At 37.8% G+C, this 23,728-nt stretch overlaps 2 protein-coding genes and 1 non-coding gene across 3 annotated transcripts; all 3 read right to left on the minus strand.

Annotated features, from left to right (window-relative positions):
- Positions 1 to 240: 240 nt before the first annotated feature.
- Positions 241 to 1,209, minus strand: LOC125779242 (zinc finger MYM-type protein 1-like). Its single transcript, XM_049459879.1, has one exon. The coding sequence runs from the start codon at positions 1,207 to 1,209 to the stop codon at positions 241 to 243; it is 969 nt and encodes a 322-aa protein (XP_049315836.1).
- A 4,936-nt stretch (positions 1,210 to 6,145) lies between these two features.
- Positions 6,146 to 6,324, minus strand: LOC125779889 (5.8S ribosomal RNA). The gene has a single exon (XR_007423452.1). It is a non-coding gene; the product is annotated as a 5.8S ribosomal RNA (ribosomal RNA).
- Positions 6,325 to 19,156: 12,832 nt separating this feature from the next.
- LOC125779243 (uncharacterized) lies at positions 19,157 to 23,069 on the minus strand. Its single transcript, XM_049459880.1, has 3 exons — positions 23,061 to 23,069; positions 20,690 to 21,383; positions 19,157 to 19,182 (listed from the first exon to the last, which is right to left on the minus strand). The coding sequence occupies exons 1-3, from the start codon at positions 23,067 to 23,069 to the stop codon at positions 19,157 to 19,159; spliced, it is 729 nt and encodes a 242-aa protein (XP_049315837.1).
- Between the last annotated feature and the right edge of the window lie 659 nt (positions 23,070 to 23,728).

Genomic DNA, 23,728 nt, shown 5'->3' on the forward strand with positions numbered 1-23,728 from the left:
TCGCCCAGTTATTCGAGGCAACGCTATTGTTTCACCCAGAAACTCAAGCAAGTTCTCAGCATCTTTAAAAATATCTACGAACTCTGTTTCTGAGTTTGTACGCATATTTTTAAAATTGTTTATAATGAGATCGACGTGCTGTACAGCAGCCGCTAGGTCGCATGAAGTTGTTTGAAGAGTTTTGCATAATGGTAAGGTATATGCAAATATACAATTTAGGCAGCACAAGCTTATCACGAACTAGCTAGTTGATATTGATCTTATAAAAGAAAATGCTTTTGATGAAGTATCGCAATCGCTATTACCACTTAATTCTTCTAATGCACCAACAATCGCTTTAAAAATCTCTTTAAACCTTAGCAGCCCATCATGGTTTTCAACCCATCGGGTCTCGCACATTGCAGTTAATGTTCTCCATTTTGTTTCTGGCATATTTTGTTTAATATATTCTGTTAAACAATTTGTTCGTTTGGCGGAGGATTTGAAAAAGAGCCCTATTGATTTTATAATGCCAATTGCATTTCTGATGGGTTGAATTTGGCATGAGTGACACAAAGCTAAATTTAGCGAATGAGAGCTGCAGTGCACATAGAGAGCTTCAGGATATTTTTCTCGGATTATTGCCTGTACACCATTCACATTGCCTTTCATGCTTGCAGCACCATCGTAGCCTTGTCCAACTAAATAATTGCAGTCAATTTGCATATTGTGTAAACTTTCCAGAATTGTTTGAGCTAAAGAAGCTCCTGTTGTGCTTTCAACAGTAACAAATGTAAGAAAATCTTCTCGTACGATATAAACATTGTTGTGGAGCTCGGTGTATCTTACACAGATGGACATTTGTTCCTGTCGTGACATATCCGTTGTTTCATCAGCCAGCAAGGAAAAACTCTTAGCATTATTAATAGCCGTCACCAGTTGTTTTTGAATTATTTCACCACAAACAGAAATCAATTCATTTTGTATAGTTGGACTATAATATGTAGCATTTAACTGCAAAGTTTCATCATGTTGCTTCAAATCTATATCGCCACATTTATGACGCATACGTAATATAGCTCGAAAATTACCATCATTAATATCTGGTTCAGACTCATTGAATTTGATACATCCGAAATCGCAAGTTCCTCTTAATGATAATTCTTGTCGTCCACACAGCTTAATGGTTTCAACAATGGGAACCAGTTTTTTCCTATTTTTGGCAATCATAGCGGATCGCGCGATGTCTAGTTGACTCCTTATGTCTATTTGTTTTTTTTCATATACGCTTATAAAATTATCAGCAAATAATGTGCAGTCTTGATGATACTTGCTTTGCTCATGCCGCTTAAAATCCGCGATCGCGTCTTTCCACTTGTTTAATGGCTTCACAACCAATAAGCTCAGTTTTTGGTGTGCACCCTTCCCAGCACATTCAGCTGCAAATAAAACGCAAATCTTGCACAAAGCACCTTCAGGCTTTTTTAAGGTATAGACCAGCCAGGAGAATTGATCGAATCATTTGTGCTGAAATTTCAAATGTCTTTTGTCGTCTGTGATTGGGAATTTGTAAGATTTCTCTGGTACCCAGGATTTTTTCAATAACGCATATTTTAGTTCATCATCAATTTTTTGTTTTGAATTAGCATAAGATCCTAAAACCAATTTGTCAAGCGGGTTAAACGTAGTTTCGTCTCCAGAAGAACTGGTAGTGGCGGCGACATGAATAATAGGAGTTGAGCTATCAGTAGACACTGATGAACACTGATCTGGTTCTGGTTCCTTAGCACTATCATCATTTTTTTGTTTTTTTCCAAGTATTTGAAAAGTGTGTTGTTGCTTGAACGCTTCGACATCACAAAACTATTTAAAAAAAATTTAGTATACCTACGAATACAACACAACTTCTTTCTAACAACATAACATTGCACTTTACTTACCTAATCAATAAAATAAACTTAAACTTTTTATTTATTCAAGCAAACTTAACAATATTATTAACCAAATTAACTATAACGAACTTGCCACTGTTAAACGCACTTCAAAAGTGACAAAATTGATTAAATATGTGATCATATGCGCGAAATAAGAACCGTTATTAAAATTTACAAAGAAGGAAATGGCAAAACAAACTTGCATGCAACTTTTGTTGCGGCAATTCGTACTTTGTGGGAGAGAGAGCGACGAGGAAAGGGGAAGGGCACCGAGTTGCTCGTGCTCGGGCAATTCGCTTTGTGTTCTCATATGCTGTTTACAATGCTTACGACACGACACGACAGAACGACAGTGAACTGAAAATGGCGTTGTGCATCTTACTACATGAACATTCGTAAGAATGCAGCAACATAACAATGGCCGGCATGTAGACAAGACAACGCAGTTGTCCATTTTGCATGTACACAATTTCGTTGTGGCCATACTAATACCTTTCACTTCAATGAAATTTTAATATTTTGTTCAAAGTGAAATTGTTTATGCAAAAAATAAGTAAATAGGTAAACTAATTTGTTTTAAATTATCAATTGTTATTACAAATGGTAAAATAGAGCTATAATAGAGCTATTTTATGCTTTTATTTGTAAAATAACGTCAAGTTTGTTAGAGCTGTGAATAATTTTACATTTTACATATTAGTGGCATCCACTCTTTCTCATCTCTCTATCTTCCATTCTACTGTCAACTCTACTGTCGTCCTACTGTCGTTGGCAAATATAGGAGAATATTGAAGTTAGCGAGAACGACAACTGTCGTTGTAGTCGTGTCGTCGTCAAAATAACAGTGTCCATAGGAACGTGTGTATTTTAATATTTGACAGATGTCGTTTGTCGTCTATCGTCGTATTGTGTTCAGCACTTCACTCTTCTTAGTATTTTAGTACTCTTGCTTCACAGCCTACAAAAACAAATACATGGGATGGAGTTGCTGTGTGTGAACGCGATGGGCAATTCCAAAAGAGGAATTGCCGAAAATGAGCAACAAAGTTGCCGTGTCTGAACTACGGCTTACCAAAGTTGCAAGCGAAAATGAAACAAAACAAAATATGCGTCCCCATTAGAGCGTTCAATTTGTCTAGTACAGCGTTGTCCTTAAGCAAAAAAAGTACCGTACATTAAAATTTCATAAAAATAAAAACGATAAAGCAAGCGTGCCACAAAATATATGCGTACCTATCTATAAAGATTGTCGTTAGTTCAGTAGTAAAGCATATACATACATAGTAGATACAAATAATAATTGAGACTAACTTTTTACATGATTTCTATGCTTCTAAAAAATACAATTAAGCATATTTACATTATAAAAAAAATTTAATCGCATTAATTTCGGGGGGGGATTGATCCCGGCCATCCCCCCCCCCTAGATACGGCCTTGCTGGGACGGTATTCTAAATTTTACACAATTATAATTGTAACCGCACAATTCGTTTCAATTTAGATTTTAACTTTTTAACATATATATTAGAGTGTGCCATTCTGAGGCAACCTTTTCTTTTCAACTGAAAAATAGGCTCAAAACTTTCGAAAATGTGTAAAAAAAAAAGTCACCTAAAAGATGAGCTCCTAATATTAATATTAAGAGGTGCCTATTTCAAATTTTCTGTTTTCCATTTAAATTACATGGAAAAAAAATAATTTTTTTTTGTGGTGGTTATTGTGCGGAGGTTTTATATGTCCCCCGATGGCTGCCAGTCTTCTTCTTCTTCTTTACTGGCGTAGACACTGCTTACGCGATTATAGCCGAGTCAACAATAGCGCGCCAGTCGTTTCTTCTCTTCGCTACGTGGCGCCAATTGGATATTTCAAGCGAAGCCAGGTCCTTCTCCACTTGGTCCTTCCAACGGAGTGGAGGGCTTCCTCTTCCTCTGCTTCCCGCGGCGGGTACTGCGTCGAATACTTTCAGAGCCGGAGTGTTTTCATCCATTCGGACAACATGACCTAGCCAGCGTAGCCGCTGTCTTTTAATTCGCTGAACTATGTCAATGTCGTCGTATATCTCGTACAGCTCATCGTTCCATCGAATGCGATATTCGCCGTGGCCAACGCGCAAAGGACCATAAATCTTTCGCAGAACTTTTCTCTCGAAAACTCGCAACGTCGACTCATCGGTTGTTGTCATCGTCCAAGCCTCTGCACCATATAGCAGGACGGGAATTATGAGCGACTTATAGAGTTTGGCTTTTGTTCGTCGAGAGAGGGCTTTACTTTTCAATTGCCTACTCAGTCCGAAGTAGCACCTGTTGGCAAGAGTAATCCTGCGTTGGATTTCCAGGCTGACATTGTTGGTGGTGTTAATGCTGGTTCCTAAATAGACGAAATTATCTACAACTTAAAGTTATGACTGTCAACAGTGACGTGGGAGCCAAGTCGCGAGTGTGACAACTGTTTGTTTGATGACAGGAGATATTTCGTCTTGCCCTCGTTCACTGCCAGACCCATTTGCGTTGCTTCCTTGTTCAGTCTGGAGAAAGCAGAACTAACGGCGCGGGTGTTGAGACCGATGATATCAATATCATCGGCATACGCCAGCAGCTGTACACTCTTATAAAAGATTGTACCTGCTCGATTAAGTTCTGCAGCTCGAATAATTTTCTCCAGCAGCAGATTGAAGAAGTCGCACGATAGGGAGTCGCCTTGTCTGAAACCTCATTTGGTATCGAACGGCTCGGAGAGGTCCTTCCCGATCCTGACGGAGCTTTTCGTGTTGCTCAACGTCAGTTTACACAGCCGTATTAATTTTGCGGGGATACCAAATTCAGACATCGCGGCATAAAGGCAGCTCCTTTTCGTGCTGTCGAAAGCAGCTTTGAAATCGACGAATAGGTGGTGAGTGTCGATTCTCCTTTCACGGGTCTTTTCCAAGATGTGGCGCATGGTGAATATCTGGTCGGTTGTTGATTTACCAGGTCTGAAGCCACACTGATAAGGTCCAATCAGCTTGTTGACGGTGGGCTTTAATCTTTCACACAATATGCTCGACAGAACCTTATATGCGATGTTGAGGAGGCTAATCCCACGGTAGTTGGCGCAGATTGTGGGGTCTCCTTTTTTATGGTTTGGGCATAGCACACTTAAATTCCAATCGTTGGGCATACTTTCGTCCGACCATATTTTGCAAAGAAGCTGATGCATGCACCTTATCAGCTCTTCGCCGCCGTATTTGAATAGCTCGGCCGGCAATCCATCGGCCCCTGCCGCTTTGTTATTTTTCAGTAGGGCAATTGCTATTCGAACTTCTTCATGGTCGGGCAATGGAACGCCTGCTCCATCGTCATCGATTGGGGTATCGGGTTCGCCTTCTCCTGGTGTTGTGCGTACACTGCCATTCAGCAGGCTGGAGAAGTGTTCCCTCCATAATTTAAGTATGCTCTGGACATCGGTGGCTAGATCACCTTGGGGGGTTCTACAAAAGTATGCTCCGGTCTTGAAACCTTCTGTAAGTCGCCGCATCTTTTCGTAGAATTTTCGAGCATTACCCATGTCGGCCAGCTTATCGAGCTGTTCGTACTCACGCATTTCGGCCTCTTACTTCTTCTGTCTGCAAATGCGTCTCGCTTCCCTCCTCAACTCTCGGTATCTATCCCATCCCGCACGTGTTGTTGTCGATCGTAACGTTGCGAGGTAGGCAGCCTGTTTTCTCTCCGCTGCGACACGGCACTCCTCGTCGTACCTCGTCGTTTGCACTTTCCGAAAACCAATGGTTTCGGTTGCAGCTGTACGTAAAGAGTTTGAAATGCCGTTCCACAGTTCCCTTATAAATTTCTAATAATAAACATAAAATCTTTTCATCCCAATTCAAATTATTAATACATTTCATATTATTAAAATATATATTTTAAATCACTCAACCTCCACTTTTTAAATAAATACCATTTAGGGACTTAAGGTCTAGGCCACAAATAATATATTTTATGCTAGACTGTCCTCGTAATGTATTTATTTAAATATATTTTAAATAATATTGAAATTTTTTTGTTTATTTTGGGAATACTAAGATTCTCATTTATTATAAAATTTCGTTCAAATATGAGGTATTCAAGAATATATTGTATATATTTCTTTTTATGCTACTAATATTATGGATTGGAAAATACAATCTAATAATATACCATATGCTTAAATTCTTTTAATTAACTAAAAGAATAAGCAACTAATTTAGCATAGTCTTACAACCCTCAACCATATGTAGTCCAAGCAGCACTTTAAAATTAATTAAAGTACATAACAGCATGGACCGCAATATGCGTTCAAAATGTCGATGTTCATGTGTCCTGCAGTTCACACGATGACGCACAGTTTGCTGCGTTCTTCATCGACCCATGAGCCGAGTGATCCACCGCTTAGAGTAAAAATTTTTTGTGTTTTTTGATTCAAAGTCAAGAGTTTTTAATTTATTGAAAGAATAATAATAATATTTATAACAAATTTTTAAAATAAAATTCCAACACATCTTTCAATAAATTGTAATTTTAAACCCAAACATTTGCAAGCTGCGCATGTCTTAGGTCAACAAAAACAGCAATACCAGTTTTTAGTTATTCTCTTTTATTTGTGCATTTACCACAACTTCTTGAATAAAAACAGACCAGAGTATATTTATATACTATACTACGTATATGATATGTATATAACATATACTTATACTAACGTATATGACACATGTATATAACATATACTTAAACACAAATAGAAAATAACCATAAAAAAGGAATTGCACGTTAATGTGAACAAATTAACTTATCATTTTTATAATAATAAGTACAGCTATATATGTTTAAAGGTTTTTTACCGTTCAAATACAATGTATGCGAAATTCCCAATATATGTATAATATACTGTTCATAATGCATTACAAGGAGTAAAAAACAAAGAAAAAAAAGAAAAACACTCAAATATGTTTTATACGAATTATTGATGTACCCATGGATTTATATAATAATTATCAATAATTCAAAACATATCGAATGAAAAGAACAAAAAGAAAAAAAAAAATATATTTTATTATTAATTAATTATATTTTTTTTTTCTTTTTTATTCTTTTTTTTCTTCTTTTGTTTTGTTTTTTTTTTATATATATATATATTTTTTTTCGGATAGGAACACAATAATGATCCTTCCGCAGGTTCACCTACGGAAACCTTGTTACGACTTTTACTTCCTCTAAATAATCAAGTTCGGTCAACTTTTGCGAAACAACGGTGAAACACAAGGCGTCACAGTGATCACGTCCGGAGACCTCACTAAATAATTCAATCGGTAGTAGCGACGGGCGGTGTGTACAAAGAGCAGGGACGTAATTAATGCGAGTTAATGACTCACACTTACTAAGAATTCCAAGTTCATGTGAACAGTTTCAGTTCACAATCCCAAGCATGAAAGTGGTTCAGCGGTTTACCCGGACCTCTCGGTCTAGGAAATACACGTTGATACTTTCATTGTAGCGCGCGTGCAGCCCAGGACATCTAAGGGCATCACAGACCTGTTATTGCTCAATCTCGTTACTGCTAGACGCAATTTGTCCATTTAAGAAGCTAGTGTCCTTATAATGGGACAAACCAACAGGTACGACTCCACTTATATAAACACATTCAAACCTTTCCATTCAAGATGAACGCATGAATGAAGGCTATATAAGCTTCAACACCATAATCCTGAAAGCATCTATTTAATATATTTGAGTCTCGTTCGTTATCGGAATTAACCAAACAAATCACTCCACGAACTAAGAACGGCCATGCACCACCACCCATAGATTCGAGAAAGAGCTATCAATCTGTCTTACACGCTTATGTTCGGACCTGGTAAGTTTTCCCGTGTTGAGTCAAATTAAGCCGCAGGCTCCACTCCTGGTGGTGCCCTTCCGCCAATTCCTTTAAGTTTCAGCTTTGCAACCACACTTCCCCCGGAGCCCAAAAGCTTTGGTTTCCCGGGAAGCGACTGAGAGAGCCATAGTAGTAGCTACACCCAATTGCTAGCTGGCATCGTTTATGGTTAGAACTAGGGCGGTATCTGATCGCCTTCGAACCTCTAACTTTCGTTCTTGATTAATGAAAACATCTTTGGCAAATGCTTTCGCTTAAGTTAGTCTTTCAGTCATGTCAATTTGAAAAAATTTGTGCAGATTTGTTATAAATGTTTGCTGCCACGTTGACCTCACCAACCCGAAATCGTATGGAAAATTTACTTTGACCCATTTAAAATTTACAAACTCAAATATCCACAGGTAATTTATATGATTTTCAGAGCTATCTATGGTTATAAGCAAACTTATAACATCAAAAGTATTTTTGCACTCTGTTTTTTTTTTTTGAAAATTTATTACTTATATGAAAATTTATTATTTACATGACTTTATAAACTTAATACTTATATGAAAAATTATTTACCTGTATGACTTTCAAACTTATTACTTATATGACTTTTACACTTAATACTTATATGAAAATTATTTACCTGTATGACTTTTAAACTTATTACTTATATGACTTTTACACTTAATACTTATATGAAAATTATCTACTTGTATGACTTTTAAACTTATTACTTATATGACTTTTATACTTAATACTTATATGAAAATTTATTACTTACATGACTTTATAAACTTATTACTTATATGACTTTTACACTTAATACTTATATGAAAATTATTTACCTGTATGACTTTTAAACTTATTACTTATATGACTTTTATACTTAATACTTATATGAAAATTTATTACTTATATGACTTCTTGACTTATATAAACTTAATACTTATATGAAAATTTATTACTTACATGACTTTATAAACTTATTACTTATATGACTTTTACACTTAATACTTATATGAAAATTATTTACCTGTATGACTTTTAAACTTATTACTTATATGACTTTTATACTTAATACTTATATGAAAATTTATTACTTATATGACTTCTTGACTTATATAAACTTAATACTTATATGAAAATTTATTACTTACATGACTTTTTAAACTTAATACTTATATGACTTTTATACTTAATACTTATATGAAAATTTATTACTTACATGACTTTATAAACTTAATACTTATATGACTTTTACACTTAATACTTATATGAAAATTATTTACCTGTATGACTTTTAAACTTATTACTTATATGACTTTTATACTTAATACTTATATGAAAATTTATTACTTATATGACTTCTTGACTTATATAAACTTAATACTTATATGAAAATTTATTACTTACATGACTTTATAAACTAAATACTTATATGACTTTTATACTTAATACTAATATGAAAATTTATTACTTATATGACTTCTTGACTTATATAAACTTAATACTTATATGACTTTTACACTTAATACTTATATGAAAATTAATTACTTGTATGACTTTTTGACTTATACGACTTTATAAAGTTAATACTCATATGAAAATAATTTACCTGTATAACTTTTTAAACTATATTCTTTTATTTGTATTTCTATATTACTTTTGGTATATTATAATATTTGTCAAATGAGATTTGCAACATTTACACCATTTTGTATTTTGCGTAAAAATAATTAGTTTTGTGTTATTATTATGTCAAATATTTATTATAATATACCATACCCACCGTTTTGTATGACTATATATATGATTTTATTTGTATATTATAATGGAATCACAACACTTATAATTCTCTTAAACATTTATTATAATATACTATATCGTTTTGTGTTACTATATATATGCTTTTTTTATTTGTATATTATAATAGTTTAATAAGAATCACAACACTTATACTTTGCCTTCAAATAATAAATATTGAGGAAAACAAAGTGTTAGTGTTGGTATGTATATTATAATATTTGTCAAATGAAATTTACAACATTTAAACCATTTTGTATTTTGCGTAAAAATACTTAGTTTTGTGTTATGATTATCTCAAATATTTATTATAAATACTCCATGCCATCGTTTTGTATGACTGGATGGAATCACAACACTTATACTTTGCTTTCAACAATAATTGTTGTGAACAAAGTATTTTGAGTTCAAATTCTTAGTTTGATGTTATAATTCTATTAAACATTTATTAAAATATACTATATCGTTTTGTATTACTAAATATATAATATATGCTTTTTTATTTGTATATTATATAATAGTTGTTTAATAAGAATCACAACACTTATACTTTTTACCTTCAAAAATAATAAATATTTAAGAAAACAAAGTATTTTGCGTTTATAATATTTTTATTTTCATTTAATGATTCTCTTAAACACTTAATATAACATATACCCAATTTATATTTATATATATTTAATTTCTATACATTTTACTTTTTAGGGTATCTTTATATATATAAATCTTCTGACCGTGTGTTTGCCTTGGAATTGCTCCTAAACGGATGGACCGATTTTGATGAAATTTTGTGTGTACGTTCAAGGAGATTCGGGAATGGTTTATATTTACAATTTGGTCCACTGGAAAATGTTTTTTAAATTATTTTTTCATTTTTAATCAATTTTTAAATTTGGAATGTTTGACCGATAGATGGCGCTACCATCGCAGTATCCAATATTCAAACCTTAAATTGGCGTAAACGTGTATTAAACAAAACGATGCCAAAGTAAAAGGCGACATCTGTGGATCAAGTTTTTATCACATCGCTTAATATCTATATATATAAAAGAAAGTGATGTTAGTTACTACGCTTATAACTAGAGAACGCCTGGACCGATTTCGGTGATTACCACCAATTCGGATAGGTCTCCGCCCAAACAAGGAGAATACTTTTTTTTTTAGGATAATTCCAAAAAGAATCTTTTTTCCATAAACATTTTTTTTCAATTTTTGTTTGTTTTGTTTTTCAATATTTTGATTTGTAAATTATTTGAATAGTTCAATTTCGGTCGCTTGCTTTTTTATTCCGGCTATTCAAAAGAAAAATTATTCAGTAAAAACCTTACGTGCGTTTCACACAAAGAGATCAATTGCAGATTGAAATTTGTTACGAAGCCACGAAGAGGTCGCCCTAATATCGGTCCATCAAAGTATGGCAGCCAAAGGCAAGGCAAGGCAAGAAGTACTCCCAGGATGCGGTGACATACGTGCGGAATTATGGATCAATAAGCAAGTGATCGTCACGATGTCACAGCACGACTTTTCAAACAACAGTTACGATGTTTCAGGGAGTTTATCTTATCGCACGTACATATTCTTCTTTGGATGGTGGATAGTTGTCACACCAGATCAAATTGATGAACTCATTTCTGCGGAAATTAATGATGCAGAGAAAGATCCAGTATTATATGAAGTGATGAAAACCAATATGGTTCATGGACCTTGCGGACACCACAATCACACTTCGGTTTGTATGCCTGACAATAAATGCGCGAAACATTATCCATGTGCTTTTCTGAAACACAAGCTGGAAATAATGGATATCCACTCTATCGGCGTAAATATCGAAGTTAACAACACATCAAAGTTGACAACACATGGGTCGTACCATATTCGCCACTATTGTCTAATTCACATTCAAAAGTCATGTGAATTGTAGTTTGGTGTAATCGATAAAATGCGTTTGTAAATACGTCACCATAGGAAGCATAGGAAGCAACTGTGAACTGAAATAAAGTGCTTTGTAGGATATTTCTTTTGAAATTCATGAACGTTTTCCAACTGTTGTGCGTCTCGAAGTTAATTTGGGGGATGACCAAAGAGTCTATTTCAACCCAGAGAATACAGTACAGTCAACAGAAACACCACCAGCAACAAAATTAACATTAGCGAGTTTTTTCTCAACTTCCGTCAGTGATCCGTTTGCGAGAACATTGCTCTATTCGAAATACGTTGATATTATACATGGGATGCATCATCGAAGAAATTGTTACGCAGAAAGCAGGGTCATCCAGTAGATGGACATCCAGGTGTGTTCTCAACTAATGCATTAGAATGAACTTACACAATCCACCCGAAAAACGAATGCCACTGAAGTTCACACACATTTCACGATGATCAGCCTTCAAATCCGCGTTATGGGATACGACCAAAAATTACATTGCCGAAGACATTTTACATTGCATACGCTAAGAATTGGAAATGGGTCAATACTGATTGATACTTCCCATGGTCTGATATCAATCCCATATGCCGTTTATCAATTCACGAAAGATGGACTCATCACGAATGTTTATACGAACATTGGCCAAACTGTCGTAAGTACGATTCCTTGAGTATACGAGCAATCTTAGCTGCCACAAATACCTATGTTGTTGACATTCAAAGTCAAATTCCAGGAGACTTGCAATCATACAAATCGATCGATCGTCTGACAATGAAGACGACACCGTAAATTACCAGTGGAATTTGTAAATTCTTTGGAAAGGCCTGGTATGCCACCGCATCATCGCAATCTGATTGTGATGCACCTATCAAATATAAGGGACAGATTGCTTGATTCTACGGATTTCTTTTGAGTTCTAATGATTTGCCATTTCGGTTCAAAAGTATTCCGTTTCCAGTGAAAATTGAATTTAAAATGACGATCAACAGAATAGTCGCATAGTGGGTGGCATACATTTGAAAATGCTATGTTTTTCACACGGCCAGATATACGTGGCGTGCTCAAGAGTTGGAAAACCATCTTCTCTGTACATTTACGCACCGGAATAGAAACCAAAAAATTTTGTTTATCAAGCTGCGTTACATTGAAGAAAAATGTAGACAAATAGCAAATAAATGAGTATCAATAAAATATGAATTTTTGTCTTTTCATTTCAAAACACATAATTTCGCGCAGGACAACGGCTGCGGGGTCAGCTAGTATATTATAAAAATAGTTGTTTAATAACAATCATATTTATTCGTTCAAAGATTTTTCTTTTTATTATTATAAATGAAGATTCTTTTTACACTGTTATAAATATATAATATATAAAATATATGTTTTATATAATTTATTATATATTCTTATATAAAGTACTTAATCTAATTTAATAAATAATTATTTAAAATTAGATTTTCCTTTTATATTGTATATATAATATTTTTTATTATATTGTATAAATAATATACAATAAATTTTATATATATATACATATTATAAGGGTGATTTTTTAAGAGCTTGATAACTTTTTTTTAAAAAAAAACGCATAAAATTTGCAAAATCTCATCGGTTCTTTATTTGAAACGTTAGATTGGTTCATGACATTTACTTTTTGAAGATAATTTCATTTAAATGTTGACCGCGGCTGCGTCTTAGGTGGTCCATTCGGAAAGTCCAATTTTGGGCAACTTTTTCGAGCATTTCGGCCGGAATAGCCCGAATTTCTTCGGAAATGTTGTCTTCCAAAGCTGGAATAGTTGCTGGCTTATTTCTGTAGACTTTAGACTTGACGTAGCCCCACAAAAAATAGTCTAAAGGCGTTAAATCGCATGATCTTGGTGGCCAACTTACGGGTCCATTTCTTGAGATGAATTGTTGTCCGAAGTTTTCCCTCAAAATGGCCATAGAATCGCGAGCTGTGTGGCATGTAGCGCCATCTTGTTGAAACCACATGTCAACCAAGTTCAGTTCTTCCATTTTTGGCAACAAAAAGTTTGTTAGCATCGAACGATAGCGATCGCCATTCACCGTAACGTTGCGTCCAACAGCATCTTTGAAAAAATACGGTCCAATGATTCCACCAGCGTACAAACCACACCAAACAGTGCATTTTTCGGGATGCATGGGCAGTTCTTGAACGGCTTCTGGTTGCTCTTCACCCCAAATGCGGCAATTTTGCTTATTTACGTAGCCATTCAACCAGAAATGAGCCTCACCGCTGAACAAAATTTGTCGATAAAAAAGCGGATTTTCTGCCAACTGATTTTGGTAATAAAATTCAATGATTTGCAAGCGTTGCTCGTTAGTAAGTCTATTCATGATGAAATGTCAAAGCATACTGAGCATCTTTCTCTTTGACACCATGTCTGAAATCCCACGTGATCTGTCAAATACTAATGCATGAAAATCTTAACCTCAAAAAAATCACCCGTTGTATATCTTTATATATATAAATCTTCTGACCGTGTGTTTGCATTTGAACTGCTCCTAAACGGATGGACCGATTTTGATGAAATTTTGTGTGTATGTTCAAGGAGATTCGAGAATGGTTTAGATTTACAATTTGGTTCACTGGAAAATGTTTCTTAAATTATTTTTTCATTTTTAATCAATTGTTAGTTTTGGAATATTTGACCGATAGATGGCGCTACCATCGCAGTATCTAATATTCAATCCTTAAATTGACGTAAACGTGCATTAAACAAAACGATGCCAAAGTAAAAGGCGACATCTGTGGATCAAGTTTTTATATTGTGGACAGAGTTGTTCGTTCTTAAGTAATAAATTGGGTGATTCATACATCTATGGGTACCTGCTAACTATTGGAGAGGGTATCTTGATATGCAATTTAAAATTGCAAAAGGTCTGGCATAAAAAAATAGCGGCATAACTGAAGTGTTGATAAAAAATTTGAGATATACAGAAACCTTTTCGAAGCATTGCACAGAGCAATGCAATATACATATGTATATGTGTACTATTTCAAACTGATTCTTCCTGAAAAATAATAAAATTGCTAAATAGTGGGAATGGTAGAATAGAACTGCAATCAAATACACAATGCAATGAATTAAAACTGGCTCATTTATCATTCGATGAATAATATACCACGGGCATCCCAAAAGACTGATGCCATAACCATGCCAGCCGATTTTTTTGTCTTTCCACGCTTGAGAACCGTTTCTTAATATGCAGTCCACCAGGCTGACAATCGATTGGACTCGATTGATTTCACTGATGCACAACCCAAATTCAATAGTATTTTTTCCCCAAAAACCAATTCTTTCTTAACGCACGAAATGTTTTTTGATTCATTTTTGTTGCTTCATCAAAAATGCGATTATTCCTTAACTAATACTTATAATCTAACTAATAGAAATCATATAGATGGTATTAGTGGTACTATCTATGTATCAGCCACAGTAAAACGCAAGCGGGTCCTCTAGTATATATGTATATATATATATATTTATAAACAGTATGATCGAATCATCAAGCAAAGGATAAGCTTCAGCGGATCGCAGTATGGCAGCTGATCTACCACTTACAACACCTTGCCCGTTACCAAAGTCGTTTACAATTGATTCTAGGTATTGACATTGTATTAAATAATGTTTTAATAAGTAACTAGCGCGTCATACAGGTGATATTTAATCCTCCCGCATTTGCTATGTTACAAATAACATTGGCATCACAATCCATTGTCGTTTATAAATAAAATTTATAAACTTTAAATGGTTTAGAGAAGCCATACAATGCACTTGCCCCATATTTATCATTGCAGTCCATATTGATATTGATATCATCGGCCTCAACACCCGCGCCGTTAGTTCTGCTTTCTCCAGACTGGACAAGGAAGCAAAAGAAATGGGTCTGGCAGTGAACGAGGGCAAGACGAAATATCTCCTGTCATCAAGCAAACAGTCGTCGCACTCGCGATTTGGCACTCACGTCACTGTTGACAGTCATAACTTTGAAGTTGTAGATAATTTCGTCTATCTTGGAACCAGCGTAAACACCACCAACAATGTCAGCCTAGAAATCCAACGTAGGATAACTCTTGCCAACAGGTGCTACTTCGGACTAAGTAGGCAATTGAGAAGCAAAGTTCTCTCTCGACAAACAAAAACCAAACTCTATAAGTCACTCATAATTCCCGTCCTGCTATATGGTGCAGAGGCCTGGACTATGTCAACAACAGATGAGTCGACGTTGCGAGTTTCCGAGAGAAAAGTTCTGCGAAAGATTTATGGTCCTTTGCGCGTTGGCCACGGCGAATATCGCATTCGATGGAACGATGAGCTGTACGAGATATACGTCGACATTGACATAGCTCAGCGAATTAAAAGACAGCGGCTACGCTGGCTAGGTCATGTTGTCCGGATGGACGAAAACACTCCAGCTCTGAAAGTATTCGACGCAGTACCCGCCGCGGGAAGCAGAGGAAGAGGAAGACCTCCACTCCGTTGGAAGGACCAAGTGGAGAAGGACCTGGCCTCGCTTGGAATATCCAATTGGCGCCACGTAGCGAAAAGAAGAAACGACTGGCGCGCTGTTGTTGACTCGGCTATAATCGCATAAGCGGTGTCTACGCCAATTAAGAAGAAGAAGTCCAGCACGAATACGACCTTAAAGGCGTTCAGGCATAATCCAACGGACGTAGCATCATACCACTGTTCGCTCGAACAAGTTTTGTACCATTGGTCCGTACCTGCGGTTCCTCTCGTACTACGCAGGAATGCTGTCGCAATAACAATTGTCATTAGTAGGGTAAAACTAACCTGTCTCACGACGGTCTAAACCCAGCTCACGTTCCCTTGAATGGGTGAACAATCCAACGCTTGGTGAATTTTGCTTCACAATGATAGGAAGAGCCGACATCGAAGGATCAAAAAGCGACGTCGCTATGAACGCTTGGCCGCTAAAAGCCAGTTATCCCTGTGGTAACTTTTCTGACACCTCTTGTTAAAAACTCTTTAAACCAAAAGGATCGATAGGCCGAGCTTTTGCTGACTCTTTGTGTACTGAACACCGAGATCAAGTCTGCATTTGCACTTTTGCTCTATGTGTGGTTTCTGTCCGCACTGAGCTGGCCTTGGGACTCCTCCGTTATTATTTGAGAGATGTACCGCCCCTGGCAATGTCCTTGAATTGGATTATACCTGAGTGTTGGAGTTATACCAAATTTTAATTATAATAATAACACCGAAATGCTATCATTTCATTAAAATAAGTTTACAATTATATAAAAAACTCGTGGTACTTTGATCAAGAAGCTTGCATCAAAACCCAATACCATAAGATATATAAATATACCCATATAATGGCTAAGCAATGATACACGTTCCACTTAATCAAGTTAGTAAGGAAACAATAAGAGTAGTGGTATTTCATTGTTGATATATAACCGAAATTATGTATCTCCTATCTATGCTACACCTCTTATGTCTCCTTACACTGCCAGACTAGAGTCAAGCTCAACAGGGTCTTCTTTCCCCGCTAATTATTCCAAGCCCGTTCCCTTGGCTGTGGTTTCGCTAGATAGTAGATAGGGACAACGTCCGGTGTGTTTTACGTAGGTACCTGCTGACGACAACCTTACTCTACGGTACTCAAAAGTACAACGGATCAAATCAATGCGTTGATCAGCGCCCTGAGAATGCTATGCATTTTCTGTATCAATTGGCAGTGTGAAATGGACACACTAACCACCTTGGTAGGGTTCGAGGCCCATCTAAAACCTCTGCCGTACTATGGGTCCGGCACCCGGTTGCAATGCAACTCCACATTGAGTGATCGAAACACTCTTCCCGCGTTTGGGTATAAACCACAACCACCACGATAGTCCCCAATACTCCCAGTAAATAGGGACAACGTCCGGTGTGTTTTACGTGGGTACCTGCTGACGACAACCTTACTCCACGGCGCTCAAAAGCACAGCGGATCAAATCAATGCGTTGATCAGCGCCCTGAGAATGCTAAGCATTTTCAGTACCAATTGGCAGTGTGGAATGGACACACTAACCACCTTGGTAGGGTTCGAGGCCCATCTAAAACCTCTGCCGTGCTTTGGGTCCGGCACCCGGTTGCAATGCAACTCCACATTCAACTGACAAAGTCAGTTCTTCCCGCGATTTGGGTTTCAACCACAACCATCACGATACTCCCCGAGGGGCCAGTCCGCATGAGCAGGCTGGAGTTACCTCCAAGGGCTCCTGCTCCCCGTGGTACCAGAATTAAGTCTCTGGTCAGACCTCGTAGCCGAAACTACTACCAGTTGAGCTTCCATACTGCTCTGGTCTGGTGGCCGGACCCCATACATACATCACTTGCACACACCAATCACACAAAAAACTAAAAACCCTAACTTCCAGCTAACCGCCTTCGCCGCTTAAATAATTCACGCGCAAACGACCCTAACTGTTCGGTATTCCGACTAGTGGAGATCACACCACTAACATCTAATCGTCCATCAGTCCAGCTAATCCCCATACCACCCAGATCCCTAATGTCCGAGTACATCGGGCACTCCGCAATTAAATGCGACCAATTTTCTAACCCCGCCCCACAAAAACACCCTGATGTATATCTATGGGGCTTGTTTTGTTGTTTTGGTAATTGCACGTTTGATTTTTTTCTTTTCTTTTCTTTGCTTTTTTAACAGTTTTTTTTGTTTTTTGGTTTTGGTAACTGCTCTGTTGGCCTGTTCTTAAAGTGGTTTATTATTAATACTTTATTGGAACTGCACTCTATGCTTCACATGCGATAATGTTTTTTTGACCATGAATATTGCACACTTGCACCTACCACTCGCTTTGAACTTTCACCTTCTTTGGAGTAGAAACGCTCGGGGTTATACATACTAATTCTTTACTTTGGGATTTATTTCAGAAAGATTAAACACGACAAATGCTTCACCGTAGTTTTTAATATATTTCAATACCTTAATCACTAAGTTATTATGAATGGTGGAAGTATATAAGATATGTATATTTAGATTTTGGGGAAAAAATGGTTTACAATCTTTATGCTGACACGCAAATGCTTTAATCACTAAGTAATGATATATACAACGGATTTGAAAAAAAAAATTGTTCACAGTGTTTATGCTGACACGCAAAGGCGTTGATCACGAAGTAGGCGTAGCAGGGCGGTGATCGAAAATGACGATACCTTTAATTCCCAAATGCCCAGCAAATCTGTTGCAAAACTACCAAATTTTCATACCATCAAAACATTGGGTCTTATTTCTCGCTTTTTTTCTGTCAAAAGCCTAATAAATTCATAGCGACCATATTAACGAAATTGACGAAGGAATACAAACAGGATCTTAATTTCACAGTCGATGGCGTTAAAATTCTGACTGTCAACACCCTACATTCAGGGAATTTAAGCAAATAAATTTTAAGGTTAATTCTCGTCTAAATACATCTGATAAAAAATATTGTCTGCCAACCATAATACCAAAGCAAATTAAACTACCATCAACGAAACGTTGCTAGTAATTGACTGCCTAAGCGAAACTACGATAGATAATCAGAATAGGCTTACCAGAGATATTTAAGATGTCGTACGAGGAAGCGGTCAGACTTTTCAATTACGCAGTTATCGTCCCTGGTAAATCTGGAAGAAACATAGTATTCGATTAGTTTTAGGTGTTATTTTTTTATACGTAATTTTCAAGAAAGTATATACTTGTAAGTGTGTATGAGATGTAATAATAATTGAAAGAGGGAAAAACATGGTGTGCCTAAAAATAAGCCAGAAACAAACAAACCTTGTGACTTATTCATCGTCTTAGCGAATGTAACTCTAAGTGTAAAATAAGTGCGTTTAAATTCAATTGGCACAAGAATCATAGATTCGTGGTAGCAATACATTTTCGCCACAGAAATTGTCATTCAAAATTCTGGCTTCGATAAGGTTTAATTTTTTGATGACAAATCTTTTGACTTTGCAAAGCCGTGGTGGTTTCAAATTACGAAGCAAAATAACTTAAGATCCAACCTTTAGCTGATGCTGGAGCATCGCCGGCAAACTCAATGATTTCAATATAAAACAGTTAAGAAAGGGCTCAGTTCGGATACAACCGAACATTTTATATTATTACAACTTGCTAGAATCAAAAGTCAGGAAAATACCTTAAGTTGTAAAACGTCAACCAAAGGATCGTTATCTAAACAACTTTATATATACGTATACCGATAATTCGGGTGGTGGAGCACGGTGCTCGCTCCGGGAAACGGTCGGCGCAATTATTCCACAAATGTTAAATAAAAACCAAAAAGTTTCATATAATATATGTAAATTTAATATAATAAATTGGACAACCACTTACCTACGTCTGTATCGCTAGGATGTCGCAAAAGGAGAGAGCGCGCAACTATTTAGTTAGTGTTTAGTTGCGCGCGAATTAAAACTTCGCAAAGAGAAAAAGAAAAGATTGCTCTGCCGATACAGACGTGGCAAAGAAATTGGGCGGGGGCGGCGTCAACATTCTCCCCGCCTTGCAGTATTACTGCAAATGCAGTTTACAATCAATTACTTAAAACTAACTTAACTATCTGGCTCCTGCGCTTCCTCTTCCACGTCTTCTTTGCAGATGGGGTGGCCGACGAGACGAATCGAGTCTGGTTCGGTCCGGGAAATGCCGCTGAGATGAATCGAACCCCAGTCGGTCATTGCCATGCCGCCAATTTGCATAAAAGTCACCACCTTCCGAGGTCGGCGAGACGACTCGAGTCTAACTCGATCCTGGGTAAGTGGTGAATGTGAGAGGCGTTGACAGCCAGTGCACTTTATTGTGCCGATGTTAGATGACGCCGGATATGATATATCCCGGCGACGTATTTTGGGCGATGAGTTGGCCCATTGCCGCTGGTTGTAACCCGAGCAACATGAGCCGGGAGTAAACGTCCGTAGTGCTGCTTGCCTATCTTTGATGATACGGCGTGCATCTGCTTGACGTCGAGCGTCTCGTCCACGCCTTCGCTTTGGATGGGGTGGCCGACGAGACGAATCGAGTCTGGTTCGGTCCGGACAATGTCGCTGAGACGAATCGAGTCTCAGTCGTTCGTTGCCATGCCGCCAATCCGAAAGGAAGTTACCAGCATGCCGAAGTCGGCGAGACGACTCGAGTCTTCTTGCTGCGATTGCGACGGCGGCGCCTGCTGTTGCTGGTGATTATAGGCTGTTTGCAGTTGATAATGCTGCTCGTATTGTTGTTGTAGCTGTAGATGCATCTGCTGGTGGTGAAAGGCATCCGATGCGTTGCTCGTGGCATAGTGTTGCTGGTGTGGTGGTGGATAGTGCGCTGTTGCTGATGAGGCCGCCACAGCTGATGATGGCGGCAACGATTGTGATGGGGGTGGTAGTGGTTGTTGTAGCTGTAGATGCATCTGCTGGTGGTGAAAGGCATCCGATGCGTTGCTCGTGGCATAGTGTTGCTGGTGTGGTGGTGGATAGTGCGCTGTTGCTGATGAGGCCGCCACAGCTGATGATGGCGGCAACGATTGTGATGGGGGTGGTAGTGGTGGCGTTGCTGCGACAGCATGTCGGTGCGTTGCAGCTGTGACAGCCGTTGCTGCCACCGTTTCAGCGGCGCCCATGTAATAAGCGAAATTGTTGGTATTTGTCGCTTCAGCGCTGCTCGGCGGTGTGCTGCCTACGGATGTTGCTGACAGAGATAGCGCTGCTGTAGGCAGTGTCGGCACACCAACGCTACCATGCGTATCGGTGTGATTCGATGAGCCGGGCGCATCATTTGTTTCGCCATCATCGTTACTTTGATTCCGTTGTAGCTGGTGCTTCTGCTGATGTTGTTTCTGTTGAGTAAATATAAAATTAGTATTATTTACTTTACAAAAATGATTTTGTGTTATTGTTGAATTTTGTCTGTCGCCTTTGCCATTTATTTTTGTTTCTTCGGAGGGAACTGTACGTTGTGCTACGAGGGATCCGAAGATTTTCGATTTTACCCCATTTAGAATGATTTTCGGGTAAAAATCCGCTCCGATCAACAAGTCAACCTTTTGACTCGTATAGAAATTATTATCCGCTAAGGGGATGTTGGGTAACCTTTTTACAATCGAAGAGTTAATTGATCTGGATGGAAGCAGTTCAGTCAATTGTGGCAGTACCAAAGCTTCCGCTTCTAGTTTCAAACTTTTGTTACGGGGCGAGCCAATTGTGATCGAGCATACCGATTGAACTCGTCCTGATACGGTATTATTCAATCCTGAAACTCGCGCGCTGACCCTTTTGGTTGCCAGATGTAAGCGTTTTTGCAGACTATTGCTTACGAAGGTGGCTTCAGATCCCGAATCAATCAGGGCTCTGACAGTGAAGGTGCTCTCGTTGTGACATATGGTCACCATGGCTGTACCTAAGAGCATGCTTCGACTGATAGGCACATTTGAAATATTGGCCTTTGTTTAAATGAGTTAAGCATCCACCCCCTCTACTCGGTATAACTGGCGCATCCTAATGCTACATCGCAAGTCACCACAGCTGATGGCATTACAACACACCACACAACAGCTGTTCCCCAACCCAACCAACAAAAGAAATGGACAACGGGAACGCTCGATCTAAACAAGCCGGACATCAACAATCGGTTTTGATACATTCGTCACTCATAATTCGTTCGATACACTGCGCCGCGATAACGCCTCACGCTACTCTACAAAAAACATTTCACCGATCCTGTGCGCGTTAATTCGAATCCTCAACCATCCAGAGCGCTACATCATATTCGTTCTGAACATTTCGAGCCACACAAGCCGCACATTAAAATTCGCTTCGAATAGACACTGCGCCGCTACTCTACCGCGATTAGACCTTTCGACCTCCATCCCCGAGAACTCGATCGCCAGCTCCAGCAAATCGGAACAGGATTTTCGCCGCCCTGTTCGCCACTTATTTTTATTGGAATTAAATTGTGAAACATTTGTATTATATTTCCGTTGGTAAAATTGTGAAAATACAAACAAAATTCATTTTTAATAAACATAAATTTCGTGTACTTTTACTCAGCCTTAATAGAGGCCACATGAGATTTAGTAGAAATCTCAGTAGCGTCTGTGCTGTCAGATGTCTGAGCTATTCCCTCACTCTGATCCCGGTGAATCAGAGAGTGATGTCTCTGTTTACATTTGGAACAATTAAACAGACTTTTACAATTTTTGACTTCATGTGAGTCGGATAAACAGTTTAGGCAGACGTGGAGTTTTCTGACAGCATTTAATCGTGCGTTAGGCTGCATCTCCATGAATCTTTGACATGTTTTCAAAACGTGTGATTGAGATGAGCACAGTTTACATTTGATATGGTTTGTCTTGGCGTGATGGGTATTGAGGGGTTTGAATCCAATCCTTGACTGCAAGGTTTGTATCCGATCTTCACCATCAGCCGACTTAATTTTGGGTTGAGTACTCAACTCGCCTTTGAGGTTTGATACTCTCTCAAGAGTTTTAACCCGTTTGGTTAGAAACTTGTCTAACTCGACCCATTTTGAGATCTCTGAATCCGAATCCAGAGATTGTTCCCAAAGCGATAGTGTATAGTCCGGTAGTCGGATTGAACACAAATACGTAAAAATGGCATCCCAGCTATCTACATTGATGCCATGTATTTGTAAAGCTGAAATGCAGCTATTAATCTCCCGCTGTAAATTTCTGAGTTCGGTCTCAGATTCTGTAGAGATGTGCGGAAGCTTGAATAGTAAATTTAATTGTGTGTTGACAAGCACTCGCTTGTTTTCATATCTGCTCAGCAAATTATTCCAAGCCAATGCGAATCCGTCATTTGTCAGTGGCGCTTTGGAAACGATAGCTTTTGCCTCACCTCGCGTTTTTTGATTCAAATGGAATAATTTTTCTACCGGAGATAGCCTTGGATTATTCCCATATATAGCGGCAAATAAATCCCTAAAAACATCGCCATGAAATGTTTCGGTATCACATGGCGGTAAGTTGATAGAATACCTCACGGGTTCTACAGTTTGTTGTAACCGCTCAGGTTGAATCACCGTTGAATTGGAAGTAGGGCTTTGGTTGAACCCTGTGAGGTTGTGGATGTGTTCGCCCATCAAGGCCGCGCAACACACATAAGAGTGGTAACATCTTGTATATTTAAGTTTAATGTCGTCAATTGATCTTGTGTCAGAAGG

Source organism: Bactrocera dorsalis, chromosome 6 (assembly GCF_023373825.1).
Source record: "Bactrocera dorsalis isolate Fly_Bdor chromosome 6, ASM2337382v1, whole genome shotgun sequence".
Taxonomy (NCBI): Eukaryota; Metazoa; Arthropoda; class Insecta; order Diptera; family Tephritidae; genus Bactrocera; species Bactrocera dorsalis.